The sequence below is a fragment of the Coturnix japonica genome, chromosome 19 (genome assembly GCF_054131305.1).
Source record: "Coturnix japonica strain WE chromosome 19, WE-NBRP24, whole genome shotgun sequence".
In the NCBI taxonomy this organism is placed as follows: domain Eukaryota; kingdom Metazoa; phylum Chordata; class Aves; order Galliformes; family Phasianidae; genus Coturnix; species Coturnix japonica.
The window spans coordinates 14,264,326-14,288,122 of NC_140681.1; the positions used below are offsets into that span (position 1 = coordinate 14,264,326).

The 23,797-nt window shown below is 39.2% G+C and overlaps 1 protein-coding gene across 6 annotated transcripts; it reads right to left on the minus strand.

Moving 5' to 3' along the window:
• Positions 1 to 4,525: 4,525 nt before the first annotated feature.
• Positions 4,526 to 23,713, minus strand: SLC9A8 (solute carrier family 9 member A8). 6 transcript variants are annotated; one of them, XR_014935854.1, is made up of 17 exons: positions 23,663 to 23,713; positions 23,304 to 23,482; positions 21,847 to 21,927; positions 19,714 to 19,772; positions 18,543 to 18,626; positions 17,596 to 17,697; positions 16,844 to 16,878; positions 15,735 to 15,878; positions 13,687 to 13,825; positions 12,128 to 12,233; positions 10,865 to 10,981; positions 10,578 to 10,660; positions 9,715 to 9,829; positions 9,001 to 9,112; positions 8,360 to 8,580; positions 7,129 to 7,275; positions 4,526 to 6,080 (listed from the first exon to the last, which is right to left on the minus strand). XR_014935854.1 is itself a non-coding variant. In XM_015882114.3 (16 exons), the coding sequence occupies exons 1-16, from the start codon at positions 23,668 to 23,670 to the stop codon at positions 5,973 to 5,975; spliced, it is 1,725 nt and encodes a 574-aa protein (XP_015737600.1). In that variant the 5' UTR covers positions 23,671 to 23,713; the 3' UTR covers positions 4,526 to 5,972. The 6 variants fall into 6 exon arrangements, 5 of the variants coding, with proteins under 5 accessions (XP_015737600.1, XP_085376001.1, XP_085376002.1 ...); XM_015882114.3 differs by lacking the exon at positions 9,715 to 9,829; XM_085519875.1 differs by lacking the exons at positions 9,715 to 9,829; positions 21,847 to 21,927.
• Between the last annotated feature and the right edge of the window lie 84 nt (positions 23,714 to 23,797).

A 23,797-nucleotide genomic window follows, 5' to 3' on the forward strand; every position in this document is an offset into this window, starting at 1 on the left:
AGGAAGGATTGCTGCCATTTACTACTGAAAGAGACTTGAGGTTGGCTGAGTTGTCAAGCTCATCAGGTTTCCTCCTCCTCTCTAAGAAAGGCTCTGGCTTGTGGCAACTGGCTGGAAAAAAAGTAACTGTCAAAGGCTGGAAAGTAAAAGGGAAGAGCAATAACCACGTTCAATACAATGTGTGAATTTTCAGGCTAACAGCTGGGGTGTCCTGCTAACAGCAGGGGTCTGTGGGACAGTCTAGCCGCACTCTCGTGCCCAAATGCCCAATATATCTGCAATATAGGTTTAGCCTTAGTCCTTCCTATGAGAGCAAGAAGAATGTCTGGTTGCAGAATAAAGTTTAAAGTACACGTGGCAGCAGCCACTTGGAAAACTTAATCTCATTTTGAAGTCTCATTAAATTAAGAGGAAAAAAAGCTTTCACAATCAGTTCCTGTGCAATGGAGCAGCAGCAGCTTTGAATGCCCAGTGACTGTGTGGCTGAGCAGACTGGTCCAAAAGGGCTGCATTGTGTGGACAGGCAGCCCCTAGGAAATGTTCTTGTCTGAGAAGCACTGAGCACCCAGGGTGCTCTGTGACAGGGTGCTCAGCAGCCTCCACTCCTGCTGGGCTTGGTCTCTGCCCCAGCTTTGCTCCCAGGACTCCCGTTCAGCACTCAGCAGCTGAATACGTTATATATGGGATGCACGCAGGGGTGGCTGGAGCTGCAGGCAGTTCTGAAAGCATGGGTATGGACAAGTGCTGCAACTCAGTGCCCAGATAGAGCTAACTTCCAGCATGATGTGCATTTATCCCAAAGGCTCAGGCTTTTAATGTGCACGTATAAAATGAAGTTGTGGGAGCTCTGTCCATTTTCCATGTGCTTTTGGTTAAGGCGGACGAAAGAGTTGCTTCTCAAGAAACTCCCAAGAGAAACTTAGAAATCAGTGAATATGTGACAATCTCTCCTTCCTCCTTTCCATATCCATAGCATGAGTCCAATTACTTGGCGGTTTTCTAATAAACTCAGCCTTAGCATCAATTAAAATGCTTTGGCACAGAAGGAAGGGAGAAGTGGGCTCTGCAGGACAGCCATCTCAGAAAGCACATGGAGACTGGATTTTTGCTAGCTGTGTAATTAAATGCTCTGAAGCAGGTTTATCACCGTGGCAGTTATGAACGTGTGTCAGGGGGATGTTCTCTCCCTGTCCCTGCATGTGTTGGAGAGAAGTAAAGCACAGGTTTTCTTCACAAACCTCTTAGAAAGTGGCCGGAGAAAGGGAGAAACTGGGTTGCCAGGGAACTTTTCTAGTCATTGCTGTAGACTTAAAGTCTAATTGTTGAGACTGAAACATCAGAGACTGACAAACTGGCACTGAAAGAACAAGGAAGGGGGGGAAGAGGATCACTGTGAATAGGTTTTAAAAGCAGGGATTGCTCAGAGCACTCAGATTTCATTCCATATTTAACAAATTCTACAGCATTCTGACGGTTCCACCTGCTCCCTTCAGTTAAAGCTTCAGATCTTTGCCTGCCTTCTTGCAGCCAGCTGTCTCCCACTGAAGCCCAGATTCACCAGTTCTGCTCCTTCCTAAGATAAAATGACTCAGGAGGCTTTAAACAAATCCTGAGCATGCCCCACTGTTCTTTATGAATCACGGCATAATGTGGAGAACATTTGAAGCCATGAACAAAATTTGACAGAGAAAGTGGAGAAAAACTGAGAAAGCTGCCACTGTTACATGAATGGATGGAATGCTTCAGAGCTGTGCTGTATCTCTGTCTCTTCACCAAAATCCAATAAATGCACTGGGGAAGGAGGCTGTTGTACTGTCCAGCTTCCTGAAAGCATCTTTGAGTTTAGCAATAAGATGGAATTGATGTTTAATTTAAAATCCCATTTACTGGATACTCTGATTTTATTTGTATGTTATTTTGCAGATGGGAAATGCAGTGCCCCCCTGCTCATCTCTACATTATCAGAGAGGGAACACCTGATTTTTCACATGCTCTACTTGCTCTGTGGTAAGGCCAGATAGCTCTTACAGCTCTCCACCTACTGTGGGCAGCCCCAGTGCCTGCCAGAGTAGGCCAGGATTCCTGCACTCACTATTGTTTCCGGTTGTTATCGTGGGTTGTTGGGGTGTGCTGACCCTGCCTTGGGTCCATTGGTGAATGATGGGCAGGAAAATGCCCCTCCAGTTTGGAGGATTTGGCGTACCTGGGCTGTGTTGTGCGTCAGAGGGAGCCTGTTGCTGCTGCAGAGCTGGAGCTGCCCCAGGGGCTTTCACACAGTTTGGTGCCCATGCAGTGAACACCGAGCAGTAGGATGGGCTGTGGATGCTGAGCAATGGGGCTCCCAGTCCTTGCCAGGGACAGCTTCTGTCTCAGTGCTCCATGTTCTGCTGGAGATTGGAGTTGCTGGTGCAAGTGCTGTACTGCTCGACTGCTGAAATAATGCATATTGGTTAAAAACCCAAAGAACTGCAGTAAGAAAGAAATGCCTCATTTTGAGAAATTCTATGCAAAATCAGAGGGATAATGGCAGCTTTAGGGTGGTGATGTGTTCTGGGGTCATGGGTTTCACTCAAATCTATGATTCCACATGCAGGTCTGCCATGAAATAACTTTGGTGTAAACCATCTTGCACAGGTGGGGATTGCTGCTGTGCAACTTCTGCCCTTTAAACTCAGGTCAAGTGGTGGAAGCCCAGGCTGCAGTGGCTGTTCTCACATACACTGCACAATCGTTTAGAAAAAGCTAAGGGTACTTAGGAAGCATAGCTCAAAGATCAGTTCTTTCCAAAAGATAAGCTCCTGAGCTGCAGATAATTACTGTTGCTCTCTTCTCTTTTTATGACATCTTTTAGATTAGGCTGTAGAAACAGCCTGCAGATGCTTTAAAGATTAAAATAAATGAGCGTTTCTTGGCGTGGCTGAGTTAAAAATAACGATGAAATGATTACACAGCAGCCGGTAAAGCTGGAGGTGCTTGCTGTGAGTCAGTGCAGGGGCCAGGGTCTGGTAGCAGGGTGGTGCCAGTCTGCCACTTAGGGTGGTCATGTAGCTGCCTTGGGACGTGGCAGCAGGTTCCACCCGACTGACAGAACTTCACTGTCTGTAATTAGTAAAATCTGTATCCTAGATATTTCTGGTCATTCTGTACTGAACAAAGGAACAAAGAAGAAAAGCATATCCTTGAACAAACTTGCAGGTAAGTTAGTAAGGTAAGTTAGGATGGGGCTGCTGGTCCTTGTGGAAAGAAGACCAGAGTCTCCTATTGTTCTGATAATATAGGAAAAGATCAAAGGAAGGTAACTGCAGGACAATTGAGTCAGAAAGATGAAGCAACGTGCTTAAGCAAGAAAATTAAGAAATCCTAAATTGGAAAGGACTGGCATAAGTAAATGCATTGGTAAATATAAAAATCAGTCACTAAAATAATGGCAAATTTTTCTTCTATTGGTTCAAAAGTATGGAAGTTAGCGCATATTTTGTTGAGGGAAGACAAACTTATCTTCATTCCAAGCTCTGACAAATCTAAGATTCTTAAGTTTCAGGATAGTTTCTTTTAATGAAAAGACCTAGGGTTTTCTCCAGTTTATTTGCTTCGGAGTGATTTCTTTCATTCTAGCTGTATAAGTTCATTGCTTCCATTTAATTTATAAAACTACTCTCGGCAAACGATCAGATGTCACCGTGTTACCGCTGACTAACAGCAGAGGGCGGTAAGGATCCCTTTACCTCGGTGGAAATCACAAACGGTTGATGTGCTGATAAGACCTCACTCCTTTTGCAGGTGCCTCGTTTCAGAATAACAATAGAAATTAGATCATGTTTGCTATTTCAGCATGACTGTGACATAGCACCATATGCTTAGCGTAATAGTGTATGGAACATTAAACTCAAGTACAGCTCCTGCTGACAAGAGAAACTCCTGTACTGGACAGAAATAGGGATCTGCACAGGTCAGTGTCGGCCTCATGGCAGCACAGCCTTACCAGCTCCCCATTCTGGCTTGCACATGCAAGTTCTCAGCTGGTACAGGACAAAGGACAAGAGAGATAACACATGCTTGCCTCCAGCAGACAAACAAGCCTCAAAAGTTGGCAGCTTAGTCCGTCTGCTAGCACTGACAGCACAGAGATTCTCTCTGAGCAGAATTTTTAACAGTCCTCCTTGCACTGATATAAACGATATGTTTATAATGCAGAACCTGAACACACATTCACACCCTTCACAGCACCATGTCTTGGATTTGTGCACCTTCCTTGATCTCTTCGTTTTAATTCTGATACGTAACTGAAACGTAATTAAATCTGTCATCTGGAAGGATGAAGGAAAAATACAGATCCTCTTCTAAAGAGAAAACCAAGCATTAATTCCTTTCTGGTCAGTACCAAAAGCTGATTTTGTGTCTCATTCAGACCTTGCCCAGTGTGTTTTCTAGCTCTACAGTGAGCACAGTTCTTCAAAATAACAGTGATAATAAGGAAAAGCAGGTCATATAACATGTTGTACATGTATATGTTATACAGCACAGGTTTAGGATTCCAAATAGTCTTTAATTTTCTCAGCTGGTAAGCAGTTGATTTAAAACAACAAACAAACAAAAAAACAAACAAAAATAGTAACAAAAGCAGACCAAAAATGACTCTTGCTTTTAGAAACAAACATGTGCACTTGCATGTCAGATTTACATGTAGAACCACAGTTTAACATTTCAACAGTGATTGTGTAAATAACTAATGAGTTCAGATCAGCCTTTGCAGCAAAGTACTGTGTGTTGTAACCATGGCCAACACAGCAAGCCTTGCTGCCTGTTCAGGTGTATGTAATTTGAGCAAACATACTACACAAAGTAGAAAAACTGAAACACTGCTTAAGAAACAGCATTAGCAGAACATTTTTGTAGACTCCTTCCCCATGTGCACACTTAATTCATCAAACTAACGACGGTGAAAATGTTGCTTTCGATTCCACTAGAATTCAAGAAGTCTGCTAGTGAGTTCTGGAGTGTTAGGAACCCTTCCTGGATTTAGGCAAAAGAAAAGTTGTTGCTTTCTTAGACTTGAAGTCACTGTGCCAGCAAGGAGCAACTACCAACTAGAGAAAACCAAGTGCAACTTTCTCTAGCAAAATAAAAAGGTGTTACAGAATGGCATGTGAAATTGCAGTTTTAATGTCATACTATCCCCACACCTCTTGCAAGTCATGTCTAATCCACAGTACTGATCATGACGACATCTCAGAATATAAAAATAAAACATCCCATTAAATAGATATCAAGACAATTTTATATGACAAAAATATGGAAGTATTAAGAGGTTCTTCTTTGTGTGCAGCATCTGCTGTTTGTCAAGGTAATGATATTCTCTGGATTCAAAATGTGCAAGTCTGTGGCCTTCTATGCTCCTGAGACAAGGGAGGTTGGAACTGGAAGATCTCTAAGGTCTCTTTCAACCCAAATCATTCTTTGATTCTGTAAGTCTCATAAATCATGGATTTATTCCAGCCAAATTCCCTTACTAGTGCTGAAACAAATTCATAGTTTAAGCTGTCAGCCTTCTCCATGAGAATTGGTAAATGTTTTAAAAGAAAAACAAACAAAAAAAAACCAAGCTGCAACTCAACCTATTTTACCATCATACCATGGCTCTATACTTCAAACATTCACAGCAGGCTTTATAATAGGACCCACATTGAACAACATTACTATTTCATGGCAGATGTTTATACTTTTTCCATGGGCTGCATTAAATTTGCTGTGATGTAAAATCCGAAAAGTTCTTCATTCAGTCTAGAGTCTGACATTTAAGGGGCTCAGTCACTGACTAGTAATACCAAGCAAAGTAGATCAGCTTTTTGATGTTTAAACAGATAGCACAAGATATGCCCAAAATCAGAAGCTTTTGTGCAGTTATGTTCTTGATACTTAGACTTCAGAGAGTGAATTTAATGATAAACTCCCCGTGTTCCTTCCCCAGTCTGCTATAGCAGCTCTTGCTCATCATCTTCAGAGCCTGAGGGTCCTTGTCGTACCTCTTCGTACCATTTGTTTGTGAGAGTTTTCATCTGTATGCGCCCATGATGCAAGTCCTAAGGCACAAGAAAACACCGTCACTGAGCTACAACACAACTTATTTGTCAGAGAGCAAAGGAGAATTATGAGTTAAGTGTACTCCTCATGAAATAATCTGTTTCTGGTCTCTAAGTGTACAAAACACGTTGAATGCTTGATCGGCCATCAGTTGCTTCCAGGGATTATACTTTTGAGAGAGATTTTTCTTTGTTTTCTAGACAGTCTTACTCTATGGATTTCAACAATTACATAGAAGGCATGTTTTCGAATCTCACTCCTCTGAACATGTTCACAGAGACAGCAGGAAGCTTGCGACCTGCTTTGGCAATTCACATACTTCTCTACCATTTGGTTGCAGTCTCGATGGCAGCCTGTGTTTTTGGCTACCAATTACAAACCAAATGCCATTTCTTGATTTTCCTGATTCATTCCTTGTTTTGCAAAAGGAAAAAAAAAAAAAAATAAAACCCTTTGGCTTTTGTGGAAAAGTGCTTGAAGTGTTCTTTCGAAAGCATAAAATAGCAGAAAAATCATATGTTTGAGCAGACTAGGAAAATGGGATATACATACTTAACATCTTCATCTCACAGCAAAAATGCTTAATTCAAATTAGAGAGAAAAAAAGAAAAAAAAAGTGAATTATGCAGCTAAGGAATATTAGGCTTCTGAGGTCTGGAGTGAAAATGGGATAGTATTCACACCTCTCAGAGCTACCCAGTGTTAAGCTACGTGTTCAGCCAGGTGTCATTTTGCATTTACAGTTTCAGACTCTTCACCTCATAGTGAAGAAACCCAGAAAAAAGAAGGTTGCAATCTTTGTCCATAATTAGAAGCGAAAAACTGTACTCAGGAGAAGATTCCATTCAATCCATCCAGCAATTTTACAGCACAGCTTTTAATTACAGCTGCTCTACATATTCACGAGTAAGGCATTAAATGGCTCACTACCATTATATTACTTCTGCTTGTGCAGAAGTTGTATACACTATAACCCTTGAATAGTACAGAGAGAAATGAGAGCCAACTCTACCACAGTTTTTCTTCAAGAAAACAAGAAAGACTTACTTCTTGTGTGAGTCTTCTGGTGAAGAAGGGATTCAAATACTTAGCATCAAGCCACATAAACCCTTTGAGGTCCTGGCGTTTTATGTACTGGGCTTCATATTCCTCCTCTGTGAGCTCTGATAAATGCTCGGATTCTATGGTATTCCCCTAGAAATATCAGAGATATTGCAATAACCTGAGAAAAAAGGTAGTTATTTCCTCCCACTTGCTTCACCCCCTTCTGCTGTCTCCCTTTTCACAATTCCCATGCCAGAACAAAATGGAAATAATCACTTCAGTGTATGAGGGCTTACAGCTGCATGAATCTGTCCAGCTGTTGATTCCCAGAGTCACTTACTCTCTTTTTTCATGCCAAAAGGCTTAAAATACTCCATAGTTCTGTACTGTTGTTATTGTTAAGAAGGGATTTCTAGTGTGCTAGCTTTCTCTTATAATCTAGGCAATGAGTATATATAGCAAACAATGCTTTTGTGTCATTATCTCACTGGAAAAAAAAAAAAAAAAAAGCCTTATATTAGAGCACACCACATGACCTGCACTCCTTCTATACACACCTACTCCATAGACAGAGTAAGCTAATTTTGAAGATTGCAAACTTTATAAAGCCTCATCCCAAGAGAAGTTGTTTTTCAGATCCACAGAACAATTCTCTGCATGCATTGTTTTATGGTTTGGAACCAAAAGAGGAAAAATGCTCCATGATACTTCATGTACTCCTGTCATTAGCAGATCAGTTTTCAGACTGGACATTAGTTTTCTTCAGCATTTCTGATTATTTTAAAGCCAGAATCTGCTTTAAAATAAAGCCCAGTCACAGTGCTGCTGTTGTTACCACCTTCTTGAGGCCTCTGCTTTCACTTTTTCAAAATAATTCCCATCTGCCTCCTATTATTAATTCTTGACTCACACTATACTAGCTACTTTCTGTCTGTCTCTGACTCAGTCTGTCCTGTAACATTTGCCTTATGTTTTAAAGTTACTTTAATGTGTATAGGTTCATTTATAATTAGAACGAATAAAGAGACAAAGCTTCTCACCCCTTTGTCAAAGCAGTTACTTTTGTCCATGCTAACCAAGCTCTTTGAGATACTTTAAAATGCTACTCCTTGGCTTTTTTTTTTTTTTTAACCATGCTTCCATTAATTTTGTTTCACATTTTAGTGAAAAAATACCATACAAGTCTTCTTTGAAAATGAAAATATATATATATCTGAATAAAACAACAACATACCATCTTCTCTGTCTTGCTAAGGTTAATGTCCTTTTTGTTCCTCTTGCGTGCTTTAGAGTCTTCAATGTCAATCAGTCTGATAAGGGGCATAGTTCCTCCTCCCAGCAGCAGAATTGTGAACAGCACTATGATGATTGTAGTTGTCCCAATGAGCTGACGCTTTTCTATTGGTTCCAAGCCCAAATGAAGGCTGAGCGCATAGGGAATTGCACCACGTAAACCTGCAGAGAAGAATAAATCAGTGAAGAGTGAATCAAGTGAATCAGCACCAGTGCTGGTCCCTAGCACTCTGTTAACAGGAATCCTCCACTTTCAATATTTTTATGATCCTATCCTGTGCTCATTTATTTATTATTTGATTATCATCTTAAAATGAATCAGAGATACTGCTTTTCAAACTGAGCTGTTTGATCTTTAGAAAATTAGATTATTTGAAAAAAAGTTTTACTTGAGATCTATACTACATTGTTTTCTAAAACAAAAGGTAAAGAGAACGTATTAATTGCACTTGGGTTTGAGAACAGTGCAAATGTTCAGTTTTCCACAGACAGAAAACCAGTTCCACCCAAAACAGCCCACACAAGGAAAGAGAAATAAAACACTTTTTCCCAGTCCCCTCCATAGTTTGAGTTGTGACTTACCACTAAACCACATGATAAACATCATTTTAGGGGTGATTTTATGATCACGGAAGAAGTTGAGTAGGTAGGAAAGGGGGAAAATATTCACTGCTCTGCCAAACAGAACGAGTACCTGAAAAACAAAAACCAAAACAAAAGACCGCTTGATGTGTTATGGTCACATAAACCCAAATTGCACTGCGTTTAGCTTGTACCAACTAACAGAATACACCCTTTCCACCCGTAAGTCTCATAAATAGGTGTGCTGCTAAATCAACAAAAACCAAAAACAAGGTCAGCACCAGTTAGTTTAAGCATTCTGTCTACTTAACTGAATTTAAATCAGACTTGTCACTGGCCAGACTCTTTTTTATTTCTGATAAATAAATGAAACCCAGAAAACATTCCAGGGAGACCAATAATTATTTTGGGTATGTTTCCCTCAGTTCAGCTCCTTTAATTGTTCTTTTGGCACAGCTGCTAACAGCCAAAGCAATGCTTCTATTGCCTCCCATGGAGCAGTTCCTCAGAGAAAAAAGACAGAAGCCAAACAAATAGCATGCAATTCAGTTCCTTAGCACTTTACTGGATATGGCTGTAAAATACACCACAAATCTAAGCAACAAAAAAGTACTATTACTTTAATGACTGATAATCGATGAATGCAGTGAAAATTAACTCAGAAAAACATTTACTCACAATAGTGCTACTTAGTATGCTCCACAACAAACATACCTTGACAAGGTAAATATACTAGAATTAGTCAGCAGGATTCTTGAAGGCCTCTGCTGTTTTCCTTTATGAATCACCCCCAAATTATTCAATTTGCATTACAGCTGTGAGGGCAATGCTAGAAGGAAGTGTCACACCTTAGATATATATTAGGTAAGGAAGTTGGGTACACGTGTAATGCAGTGAGAGCAGTTCTCCACGCTGATAAAATTATCAGTAGATTGTAGAAAACAATTCTTTCCTCGGACCATGGGCTAAAACAAACTAGTGTGCATTGATGTATGCGACTAGAAATTTCCCTCTTTCCAGTCTGCACAGAGAATGCATTTTTCATGTTTCAGTTAAATAATTATGATAGCAAAATATGTCAATAAGTTCCACGTGAAACAAAAGCTACTCTGAAATACAAATGAAGGAATTGAGAATAGAGTCAAAAAATGGGCAGTAACAAGTTTTGAGAAAGTAACATGTGGACTAAATTCACACAAATATGGTGCTAAAAATGCATAGAAACTCAGGACTGTTTTTCTGAGGGAAATGACTTCTGAGATTATTTTAATGAATCAAAAAAACAAGGTTCTTCTCCTTATTAGCATCTCAGAATAACAGTAAACTGGAATCCCTTAAATCAGGTTGATCTATACATAAACTACAGCACTAAGAACAGAAAGAGTAACTTCATGCTATCAGTAACAATTAACTTTGAGCAATAAATACAATTATAGCAGTATATTTTATTTAAAAAAAAAACAAAACCATATATATAAAATCTAACAAATAGTTTAAAATATTTGAAGTGCAAGGTTTTATTTTTCTCCACAAACACCACAGAAAAATACTTAAACATTTTTGATAGAAATACCTACTATGCACCAGATGACGAAGGACATCTCAAACTTGTGAGGAAAACTAAAAATTGACAGGCCAAGAAATGCAAAAACACACGTTTCTGAAAAAGAGAAGTCGCATTTTAAATACACAATAAAAATACATGAATAAAACCTTCTGTATTCCCATTACAAGTTACTATATATGGTGCAGAAAATAAATATTTCCTGACTTTCCAGTGCACAAAAAAAGCAGTCCTTTTACAGAGGAACATGAGTCAGACAATACTATATTAGATATATTATATATCTGAGGTAGCACGTACCACACATGAAAGCAACAGTTCTCAGTGTCTGCTGCATTAGTATCTGCGTAACAGGAGAGAGGTTATGGTGTGTATAGTGGGACATCACGATGCCAGAGAATAGGATTGCCATGATACCTGTAAATAAAATGCAGTAATCAAACACAGATTAATTAAACTGCAAATACGGTGTATGCTTACACTCGATACTAATGCAAAAACTTTTGAAGCAATGAGCAAGGTGTCTCTTAGCACTGATTCACGCTGACGTCATTCTGCTGAATATATTGAATACTAAGAGATCCAAAATAGGTCAACTGCAACCTAATATAAATCACTGTAGTCACTGCTTTTCCATAAAAGTGAAGGAAATAAACTGTTTCTTGAGAGGTTTTCCTACCTTTCACAGGCAGACAGATGTGATCAAAAAAGGAGTAAGAACAATTTGATAGTAGTGGGGCTAGAGGACTGTATAACTTCATTCTTCCAGAAAAGTCATTAATTTCCACCTGCTGATCAGTCAGTCCCAATCATTCCACCAGAAGCAGAATGAGACCAACAGGGGCTGGGTTGAATCCATTCCAGCATGGTGCTCCAAGTCATTAAAAGTCAAGGAGGAACAGCACTGCACAAGTATACTTGCAATTTGTCATCAGACTGAGAACAAGAAAAGCTATTGGGATTTAAGAATTCTGGGCACGAATGTCCTTTTATAAAGTACAACCTGATGAATAAGGCCTGTAAGGAATGCTACTGTGCACAATGTCCATTGCTTCCAACTGACAGGACACCGAAGTAGCTACTGCAGGTTATTTCACAGATTAATAATAGCCATCAGTTACGGGAAGATTTACCACTATGCAGTAGGGTTGCCCCAGTGACATACATAGTTTGGATAGATGTACAGCAATTGGTACCACAGGCATGAAGAGCCATCTCAGATTTCATTGTATTCTTGCATCTTTTATTTGTGCTAGCAAATTTTCCATCTGCCTTGCTTCACAGTGCTGGGTAACTTATGGAAATAACCTAAATTTCAACCTATTTTTCTAACTGCTCAAGACATGTCACAGATGCTGCCAATTGTTCACTATTCATAGGGAGCTAGATATCTTAAAGGAAGTTTTAAACATCTCCATGTCTGCTGCACAGGCTTACATCTGAGAAGGATATCATTTGAGATGGTAGTGAGGATTGTGCAAAAACAGCAGTACACTCTTAGACACAAATAACAAACACTCAAACTTATCAGAGAAATTTGCAAATAATTGTTTTGCTACTCACCTGAGAGCGAGATACCTTCTGCAAGTCCATAAGGAAGATAAGCAAAGATAATCATCATCCCAAACTCCAGAGATGGGGTCTTTCTTAAATCAATGTGCTTTAGCACGTGCATACAAAAATGTTATGGAAAAGGCAATTTTTAAAATTTATATCATTCCATTATAAAACAGTGTGACGCTTAATGTACTTATCTGCTGAATAGCTAACAAAGCCAGCAAGTCTGCTACCTATACAGTACTGACAGCAGCATGCCAGACATGCAGAGGGGATCTTTCTCTGTGCATTCAGTCTTTGAAATTTCTTCAAAACTATTGTCAGTACTCTACAGAGAACTGTTAATAGTAAAGGCTTTCTAAAAAACTGAGTAGAGTTATGAAACAACAAAACAAAATAGTAGGTTGGTTTATTTGCTTTTTTTTTTAAGCAAAACAAAACACACAACATCCTTTTGTTATTTTAGAAACTTTACATTTGTAAGTCATAAGTGTGGACATCAGTCTAGGGCTGCAAATTTGGCTTCCTGTTAATCTGCGCAAAAATTCAGAGGCTAATACACCTGTGACATGGATGTGAACCAGCAACAACCTTCAGTTGGGCTTATTTGCTGGCAACCACTAAGATATTTCTTTTTCTATATTGAAATTTGGCACATTTGTGGAAAAACTAGTATTCTGAGGCACAAAACCTGTAATAAGGCAAATGAGCTGCTTTCTCCTTTGTCTTGGTATCATTTCCATATCAGTGAAGGAAATATTTAGCATCTGTTGTCCTCTTTTGTTGTGATATATGGAGTAATTTAAAACTTCATGGAGTCAGGCTAATGAACCAAAAGAAGAAACATGTTTGTACTTAATGAGATACTCTGTTCTTGTTATTTACAAAGTGCTTAACAGTATGTTCCAGATGACATGAGCAGCTGCTGCACGAGCCTAGAACAAAAAATTACCTACAGCGAATGCAGTGTTAACATTAAAGCAAACTCTCAACATGAGTGCCCAACTTAAACAAACATCCCTCCTTATCTCAGCAGAGAAGCTTCTGGGTTATTTAGCGACCAGTTCATGCAAGTGGAAAGGGCAAAATAAAACTCAACACAAAACCAAATGGCACAGTATCTACCTTCAGCGAACTGAATACATTCAGATAAATGAGCTGGTCTGACCCAAAAACCATTGGGAAAAGACACATTTTTAAATTTTTAACTAACTGTTCTACATATGTAAACAAGGAGCCATGTTTGTTTCAATACTGAAACTGAATTAATTTAGTTTGAATTTACAAAACAACGGCCATATTTTATCACACTCCATTGCACATAATATAAGCTACCATACAGCATTTCAGACCTTTATTATGTTCATACAGAAAAATAATCTAATGTAACTTCTTAATGTATACCCACGCTCAATAATGTAAGAATAAAATGAACATGAGAAGTCCTCAACCAACATAATGGTCTTTGTTAAGAAATATCCCCTAAGGAATGAGGGACAATAGGGGAGAGGAAATACTATTTGAATGTTGGAGATAATCAATTTATATGTGTTTAAAAAGGATATTAGTGCAGAAATAAGGCCAGTAAGCGTTCCAAGTGCTGCAGAGCCAAAGAACATCTTAAGGAAATATCCCAGCGCCTGTAGAAAAGTTTGCCATCCACTTACATCTGACATGTTTTCTCTTGTCAAACCTTCTGCAGTACTGGATATAATAAAAAGTAATAATATAAATGAAGTAGTTGTAAATTGTAAGCCTTGACTCAAAAAAGCCAAACAGCTTTTGGGAACAACAAAAAAAGGCTTTATTCTTTGTTGCTACCACTCTTAAAAGGCTTTTACTGTGATACATATAGCAAAAGGAACGTCAAAAGTTGTTACATCAAATCTTATTGTAATCCCTAAAGGGAAAGCTACTTCTGCTAACAATCTGGAAATCTAAAATTGCTCTCCTGAAGAATTCTCAGATTGGTGTAAATAGGCTACGACAATGCCCAATGTTACAAAACAGTTTTCAAACTCTGAAAGCACATTTTCCATGGTAAAAGCTCTGAGTATGAAAGAGGAAAGACAGATCACGTGATCAGAGAACAACAAACCAACAGGGAGGTCCCACATCAAATACTTGGGTGTGAATAAGAGTCAAGAAGGTCATGGGAGGAAAACAAAGAACCTCTTATGAGGAAGGAGATGAAATGCCTTTGAATTTCAGGAATACATTTCTTAGATTTTCATAGAATAAAAAGATGTAGTTTCTAACTGACGTTCCATTTGACTGCTCTTAGCCTTGATGGTCTTCCACAGAAAGACTACGGTTACATTTAAAGCTATTAGTTCATTCCTGTCACTACCTGCCCTTATAGAAAGTCCATCCCCAGCTTTCCCGGAGGCCCCTTCAGGCACTGTAAGAGCACTATAAGGTCTCTTCAGAACCTTCTCTTCTCCAGGCTGAAGAGCCCCAACTCTCTCAGCCTGTCCCTGTAGGAGAGGTGCTCCAGCCCAGCAATCATCTCTGTGGCCCTCCTCTGGACCCTCTTCAAATACTCAATACCCTTCTTATGTTGGGGGCTCCAGAACTGGATGCAGTACTCAAGATGGGGACTCACAAGAGTTGAGGGGCAGAATCACCTCCCCTGACCTGGTGGTCATGCTTCTCTTAATGAGGAACTGTATCCTGCAACTCAGGATACAGTTGGCTTTCTGGGTTGCAAGTGCACATGGCTGACTCATGCTCAGTCTTTCATCAGCTGAGACTCCAAAATCCCTCTCTTCAGGGCTGCTCTCAAGCCATTCTCTGCCCAGGCCGTATTTGTGCTTTGGATTGCCCTAACCCAGGTGTGGGACCTTGCTCTTAGCCTTGTACAACTTCAGGAGGTTGGCATGGGCACACCTCTCAAGCTCATCCAGAATCCTCCAGACGGCATCCCTTCCCTCTAGCATGTCAGCCACACTGCTCAGCTTGGCATCATCTGCAAACTTACTGAGGGTGCACTTGAGCCCACTGTCCATGTCATCTACAAAGACTTTAAATAGCACCAGTCCCTGAGGAACACCACTCATCACCAGTCTCTATTTGGACGCTGAGCTGCTGATCACAACTCTCTGAGTGCAACCAACACAGGTAAAGCATAAATCAATTCCCTCCTTCTCTGTAAAACTAAGTTCCTACTGCACAGATGTTAATGTAAGCCTACATATTGAAATGTGATTCTGGGTAAATGCCAGTGATAAAGGTGATACAGCCAAAAATTTGGCAAAATGTGTATTTTTGTGCAAGCCTGAAAGGACCCATGTTGGTTTTCTGTTGCCAAGATGCTAAGATAGAAAGATAGCTGATAAACTTGCAGTTAAAAACAGTTAACTGGGGTCAATTTGATGAGGCACTGAGGGAGTTGCAAAAAGACAACCATTTGTTTTCTTCTGCCTATGCAGTTTACATTTCAGATCTCTCAGCAATAATAAATAAATAACTAAATAATCAGCATTATACCAAAAGCACATTATTTGTTCCAAAAACAGACGGAATAATTCCCATATATCTCAATACCCAATTAAAAGAAACAAGAGTGGCTGCTGTTTCCATACAGCCGTAGCACATTTGAAAATGCACCCACTTGGTCAAGACGATAGAGACTGCATCATTGAGAATGCTTTCTCCAAAAACCAGCATATTAAGTACAGGATCCACGTTGAGGGCATTGAAAATGGCAATGGTAGCCACAGGATCAACCGCAGATATTAAAGAGCCAAATGCAAAACTGGGAGAATATAAAACAACAAAAAAGAAAAGTAGATGAAAGAAAAATATATATCTAATAAGCTTACATTAACAGTTAGTATCAAATATGCCTCAGAGTTTACACATAGTGAAAAGTCGTGCTCTCTTCTCCTGAAAAAGAACTTTAACAAAAGAAATTATTTTTGTTGCCCAGGTGGAAGAGAAGTTTGAAAAATACATATCTCCCAGCTCTCAACAAGTACCAATGCCTTACTACAATGAAGCTAGAAAAAACAAGACACTGCCTAAACCACATATCACATATGCATAGTGTTAATCTGCCTGGGAGTGTTAAAAAGCAACATCTAAGTGGAACAGCTACAAGATAGACGACACAGAGGCAATGGGACTGCTTAGCTGTATAAAATCAAATGCTGGTACCAGTAATGAAGGTTTCTGTTTGTGCATGTTTTACTTCTCTCATTTCCTGCTCGCCGTCTGACTTAAAACTCTTGTACTTGGCTTAACAATGAATAGAGGAACAAAATAAGCAATTAATACAGGAATTAACTCCAATTAACTGCAGGGAGGTATGAACCTGAATAGATTCTTCTTTGACAACTTCTTGACAAATCTATACTATCGATACTGAAAACCTCATTATCTCCTTTGAGACCCTGTCTGGATATGGAAGTTCCTTTTTCATATACTATTATCATGCCAACTAATCAAAATTTACATATTTTCACTTTAAGGGTTAGTTAAAAAACAGTATGTTTCCTAGATGGAAAACTCACTGAGCGTAAGGATACTATTTGGAAATAAGAGTGTCAGAATAGAATTTAGAAGTATCTTATCTATTTGTTGGTGTAATACACAATATTGAATATAAGCAATCCAAACTGAAACTGGAAGAGCTGACCAATGATAGTATATTTTCTCTATACAGCATTATCTTGATGAGTGCTTCATTTCACATACTGCACCATTTCTCCAAGAGCTTACCTGTCTGTCATGTTGAGTTTATAAATTACATCAGCCTGAAAGAATTGGCAAAATAAAAAAAAAAATAAAAAAATCACAATCAACTGGCTTTTGCTGCTATTTTTACAAATTAAAGTATTAATCAAATCTTAAGCTAATTTCCTTAAAAACAAACAAACAACTAATCACATCACAAATACTACTCATAAGTTATAATAATTATGTTACCTAACACTACCCTGTTATAATTCTGGTCACTCAATTGGGAAAAGCCAGATGAAACTGGAACAGATACAAGTAAATAAAGTAACTAAGGCATCCACAAGAATGGAAATGTGTGAGGCAAAGGTAAAAGCAAGGACTATTTGGCTTAACTGAATGAAGTCTCGGAGAATACATTATCATCTATGCCTGTAGCTAATGAAAGAAGAAATACCAAAGCAGAGAAGCTACAGAAAGCTGTCAACATAAGAACAAATAAGCTTAATAGTGGAAATTAGAAGATGAGTGTTAGAGAAGGCAGGTTCTGGTACAGCCTTCTAATGGGAAGATTAAGTAATTAAAAAAAAAGTAAAACTCAGTTCAAATCTTAATTCCTTCTAACATGAAAAATATAAGGGATTATGTAACAGTGCCTCTGTGTTAGCATCATAGTAGAGAAATTGACTTCATGATCCAAGAATTTACTTTCACTGTGTTTGTCTGTTCATGAAAAATTGACTTTCATTAAGTAAGCTGAATAAATATAAGCACTTCACAGTAGTTATTCTTACCTGGCCCAGGAAATAAATTCCTCCACCTACTATGAAAGCTGATATTGCAGTGCCAAATACAGAAAATAGCGTGATGGAGCCTATGTTCTGAAAAAAATTACCCTGGAACACAGTAACAGTAAATAAATTAGTGCAAATGAACTGAGGCAAAGTCGTGTTTCATGTTTGTGTGTAAATTAAATTCTGATTGACAGCTGGGTTTCAGAGATGACAAAACTTCACTAGTTTGGTTACAGCTACCCCAGGACAGGGCATAGATGCACACTATCTGCTCTCAAGATATCCTGGGCACCACCTCTGTGTGGTAGTGGAACAACAAACCAAATCCAAGATAACCAGTTGAATCTTCTGTTGTAGAAAGGGCATGTGAAAAAGGCTTTTCAATAGCTAGTCCACTTCTTAAGTTTGCAGTTTTGAATGAGAAACATCTTCAGTGACAGTAGCAATTCACATCATTACTATCACCCACAGCTTTCTCCCTCTTCTGCAGTACAGTTTAAACAGAAATACAGCACACAGGGCGGCTGAGAGCTGTTTTTGCCAGAACCAGCACCATGAGAAACATTCATGGAAATACAGCTTCACAGGCAGAGTGAGAACATTTTCACTTTACCCCTTCTTTACACATGGAGCAACCCCAACCTTTCCATTTCTGATCCCACTCCTTCCCAGTGTTCCTTCTTCACATGAGCCCTTACACAGCCCAGTGAGGTAAGAAACCTCTTCAATCAAGGAGAACAACTTCTGTGCAATGCCTGTCACCTCGCAAACACTCATTTAACATTCTTTGCATTCTGGGTCAAAGAAGTTTAAAATTTGCATTCTTGTTTGCCTGACAATGAATATGGTAGAATTTGGTGCAATTATTCTAAATTTCACTATAATAATTGAAAGCAGAATCTGTTCCAAACAAGACTTAAACATGTAAGTGTCTGGCAAGGGCCTACCTTGTGCAATGAATATCCAGATTCAAATATAATAGGTGGAAGCAAAAGCAAAAAAAACATATTTGGACGAAACATTTCTTCTTCCTGCAAAAAAACAAAACAAAAAAACAAAAAAAAAAAACTATAATGCCATCTATGACCTGTTACCCTAGCAAATGAAACAAGTAACAAGCCGCAGCATACCCACTGCCTCTACAGATCTGATCAGTGCTCACCAGAAATAACTGGGTAATCACTTGCTATGTCAGTATTTTCCGTGTTTGTAGAAACAGCATTTGAAGGAGAGCACACACCTTGAGCTTCCTTTTCCCTTCCTATTTATGTGACCTCCTTAAAATTATTTAATAAAAACAAAGTTATTTTAAAATGCTGCATTTCTGTTTTAAGCCAAATCTAGCTGACACAAATTAAGAATTAAAAAACATTAGCTGCTGCACCATCCATTGTTTCTAGTGAGTAAACATGTAAAAATGAAATATTACAATGCGCCTCCTAAATCAAGTAATTGCTTAAATGAATGTTCACTGAAGCTGTGGATAAACCACAGGTGGCAAAACTCTTGTTTCACTGTATCTATCTCTTGGAGAGGCTACTGCCAGGATCCTGGCTCCCTGAGGAAGCCTCTGTAGCTGCACACAGAGGCAGGGAAGACCTCATAGCATCACACATCAACTCAGGATGGAAGTGAGCTCTGGAGGTCTATAATCCAGCCCCTACTTCAAGCAGAGCCAACTCAAATCAACTTAGGGTATGCCAGGCTTTATCTAGCCAAATTCTCCGAAATTAACTCCAGACAGATGAAAAGGACTAGATCTAGCCAATAAGTATATATAACTGAACTGCAGATTTTTTTCTATTATAACTTGTTCCATAATACAAGATGTGCAGTACCCTCTTTTTTCTCTAACAGAAATAGATTTGGTACCATAAAAGGATTATCTTGGAGGGGAAAAATAAATAAATAAATAAATAAATAAATAAATAAATAAATAAATCATAGCAAATGAATAGCAAGATCAAACATTCAGTTGCATGATTATTTTAAAAACTCCAAATAGAGCATAAAATAATAAATTTTGGAAATGACATAAAAAGAAACTAATGTTACTAACAGTCATATTAAATATGTAAAGACTGTTCTTCAATTAAAAATTAACTGCTTCAAATATACCTTCCAGTTGGCCAGCTTCTGAGCCTCTATGATTTTTATAAAAGCTCCCATTAGGATACCTAGGAAAGAACGAGATGACATTCTTAAATAATCACAAAACATATCACTGTTCCCATTAACTCAGTCAACAAGATTTTAAAAGTTTAAACAGGGCAAAACATAAAGCAGCAGGTCTTTCATTCCTAAAGCACAAAATACTTTTGGGTCTGATGTTAGTTTCTGGTATGTTACATAACTACATACCTTCTCTACACAAAAGACTGTCACTTGAGATATCTAAATACTGAACATGCCTATTGAGAGTGCTGTGCTCACTGTTATAAAGGCAACAGGGTTAACTCCTCAAAACACATTCAAATAAAATGTGCCCCTTCTTTCTGAAGAATCTCATAATAATGAATAATAATAATGTGCAATAGCACATGTTCATGTCATTTAATGCTATCTGCCGCATTAACCAGCTTCAGCAAAGTCAAAGACTTCTCTACAGAAGTGAGTTTTATCTAAAGGAAATCATAGCACTTATCAACATTGTAATAGGCAACAAATTCAGAGCAGACTGGAGACACCGTCAGAACAATATAGTTACATATATGTAGAAATACTGAGTATAGAATAATTTCATGAAGGGTGCTACAAACTCTTTGATTGGAGGCTACTGTGATCTTTTCTCCCCTATGCCTTTTCAAACAGATAAGTCAAAACTGCAAAGTAACAAGATCTCTTCTGGAAGTTAAGAAAATAATTCTTAGCCTGTCAACACTTGCTTTCAAGGAGTCAGAAGGAATCTGTCTTTAGTCCGATTCCAGACCTTTGTTTCTGTATCTATCACTGTGATAGATTTCTCAGAGGTCTTTTATTCAGCTGCACAGAAATATTAAAATTCAAATATGACCTTGCAAGTCTTTAAGCTTAAACACCTTCTAATATGCATCCAATGTGATGTGATCTGCATTAAATAGAGTTAACTAGAATTCATGGGGTTATACCTTGGGTAACATGCATTTTTTTTTCCTTTAAGGCACAGCTCTAAGGTCTTATTAATCTAGCATGCAAGATGACAGAAGATTCCTGGATTCCTGTCTCCCTGAAACTGCAAGATTCTTACAAGCACATGAAAGCTTATTTCCTCCTATTGTGAAATTGTGTGAAAATGCAGTTAATAGATATGACAGAAGAAAGTACCAAAAATTACAGCAGTAATGCTCAAGAGAAAGACAAAAAAATAACTGCTCAGTAAGTATTACAATCCACCATACTATGTTAAGATTATAGCTACACAACTGTTTTGTGCTGTATTTTCAGAATGGCTGCCAATGAAACTTACTACTACTAAGAAGCAAAAATAACATGCAGATCCTGGCAACCAAATTGCAGAGGCAGGTGGAAAACTATTTCCTGGAGTTATTTAAACTAGGTACTTTAAACATTACATTAGATGTGATGAACAGAAAATAATCAATGTATTTGGTCCAATATCTTCCTCATTTACACGTAAGTTGGAAGTAACATTATAGAAGTGAAACTATCATAAAATAAATCCACAGGCTTAGGAATGCTCCAAATTTAACTCAGATTAGGCAAGCACTTGATCATCATTAAGAGCGGCACCTCTTATGTCACAGAGTTCTTGTCACTGTACCTCAAGGATAGTTAAGTATCGAGCAGAGTGATAGCTAAATAATCTAGCAGCCCAGGACAAGTTTTCAGTACAGTTACACTCCCCAGATAGATCAAATCTAGTTCAAATACAGATATAATCCTGCTGAAACGAAAACAAATATAGCATTTGAAAGAGAAGGCCAGAGTGTGGCTGCCATGGAGCCCTGCAGTGCCTTTTCCCACACTGCAGAGGCAAGAATGGAAGTTGTTGCCAAACTACCCAGGTAAGGATATTCCTATAATGCCCATATGTGTCATTTTACTGTGCCAGTCTCTGTACACATGTTTATTTCTTGTTTGTTTGTTTTTCCCCCTTATCAATTTAATTCCTTGAGTTCATTGTTTTCTTCACTGCATTCACTTTGCCACTTTTCTAGTGATAACTGACACACAGGTGAGCATTATTCAATTATATCATACTGACTGCCCCTGAATTAACACAAAACCAATACTAAAATGTCAGTTACTCACCTAAAGAAACAACAGCTACGCTTTCTGGTAAAAAATGAAGTCGGTATTTTATCAGTAAATGCACCAATATGATGCAGATAGCTGTGAAAGAGAGTTAAAAAAAAAAACACATAACAAACTATGAGCAATAGGCTTTCATACTATTTTCTTTTTTGTTCAGGCAGTTCATCTATCCTGAGTGTGATGCTTCTAAGATTCATTAAGCTATCGCATGGACGTAAACATGCTGGAACACAATAAAAAAAAATAAAATTAAAAAAATCACAACTCTGTTCTTAAGTCCTAGGAATAAAATTTTACCATGAATAACCCTTTTAAAACCTACGAGGTGCACATACTCTGAAATTCTTATATGCCATCGACCATGGGGAAAACATTACTCATCTGGAGTACTGTGTCCAGTTCTGGGCTCCCCAGTACAAAAAAGACTCTTGGAAAGAGTCCAGTGGAGGGCCACAAAGATGGTGAAGGGACTGGAGCATCTCCCCTATCAAGAGAGGCTGAGTGAACTGGGTCTGTTTAGCCTTGAGAAAAGAAGGCTGAGAGGCGATCTAATCCAGTTTTATAAATATCTGAGGTGTGGGGCCATAGTGGTGAGGCCAGACTCTTTTCAGTGGTACGTGGAGACAGGACAACGGGAAGGAAGATTCAATGACCTGTCTGCCAAAGAGAGAGCTCTCTCAGCATAGCTTTATTTAGGAGAAACCAATTATATATACACACAAAAGAAAACAGAACCTTAATTGTCTGTGAAAGTTCCATTACTGTTACAGTTTTGACTACAAGACTGTTCTAAGCAGGCTGTAGGACAGCTACATTCTACTAAGGAAATGAAAGATGACAGCCTAGGCTTGCAGAAAATTTGGGTGTGCATCTGCCATTCAGAATGCCTGTGCGTGTGTGCATGTGTTTCCAAAGATGTAGAACAACTTTAACATAATTATGGCAATCTGCAGGTTACCATGCACTTGTAAGAACGTTAGAAGCCCAGGAGATAGAAGAAACTGATGCTGACTAGCCTATGAGCATCCAAATCCCACAGTATATTACCTTATGTAACAAAGTATCTGGGCACAGTCTAGAAGTATTCAAAACTGAAATGTCTCCTCAAAGACAGATCCAAGCATCATGAAGCTTTCTGACAGCATCATTCCCATGGATGAACATACACCATGTACTTTATTAGGAATGTGAAGCCAATTAAACATCTTGTTTGCACTTTGAGATCAACATTAAAGGTCTGCAACACTCCTCAGTTTCCCATGGGCTTGGGCAGCTCAGTTAATCAAACACAGCTATACACCCAACTCTTCTAAACCCCTGTGACTGTACAGTACTCCATTTCACTGACAGAACGCCAGAGGAAAACGTAACTGTATGATTTTTAAAGTCAGCCTACGTTCTCCTATATAGAGCACGCGTAAGAGCGGTTAAAAAACTTCCAGTTCATCATTCACCTAATACAAGAAGACTAAAAAAAATGGTCATGCCGCTGGATTGCTCCTCCTGCTGTGCCTGGACTCCGGTCTGCACGGGAAGGATGGGTTTGGCAGGAGTGGGCAGCAGCAGCTTGGTGGTAACAGCCACAGCGGTGCGGACAGTGACATTGATGGGCTCGTGGGTCGCGTTTGGAAACCTGTCAGGATGACACGGTAACGATTACGAAGCGCCGGGCCGCCACCGGGACGCACGTGCCCCAGTGCCCCTCAGGGCCACCCCGTTCCGTGGGCAGCACGTTCCCGCAGCGCCCCGCGGGACCCCGCTGTAGGCCCAGCCGGGAGACCCGGCCCCGCCGCCCGAGCGCCACGTCACTCACTCCGCCATCTTGCCGCCAGCCGCTCAAAGCGCGCTCGCCCCAGACGCAGCCGCTTCCGGGTTCCTCGTCGACACACTAGCTACCACCGCGCCAAACTCTATGGTCGGACAGGAAGTGAGCCGTGCGCGTGCCTAT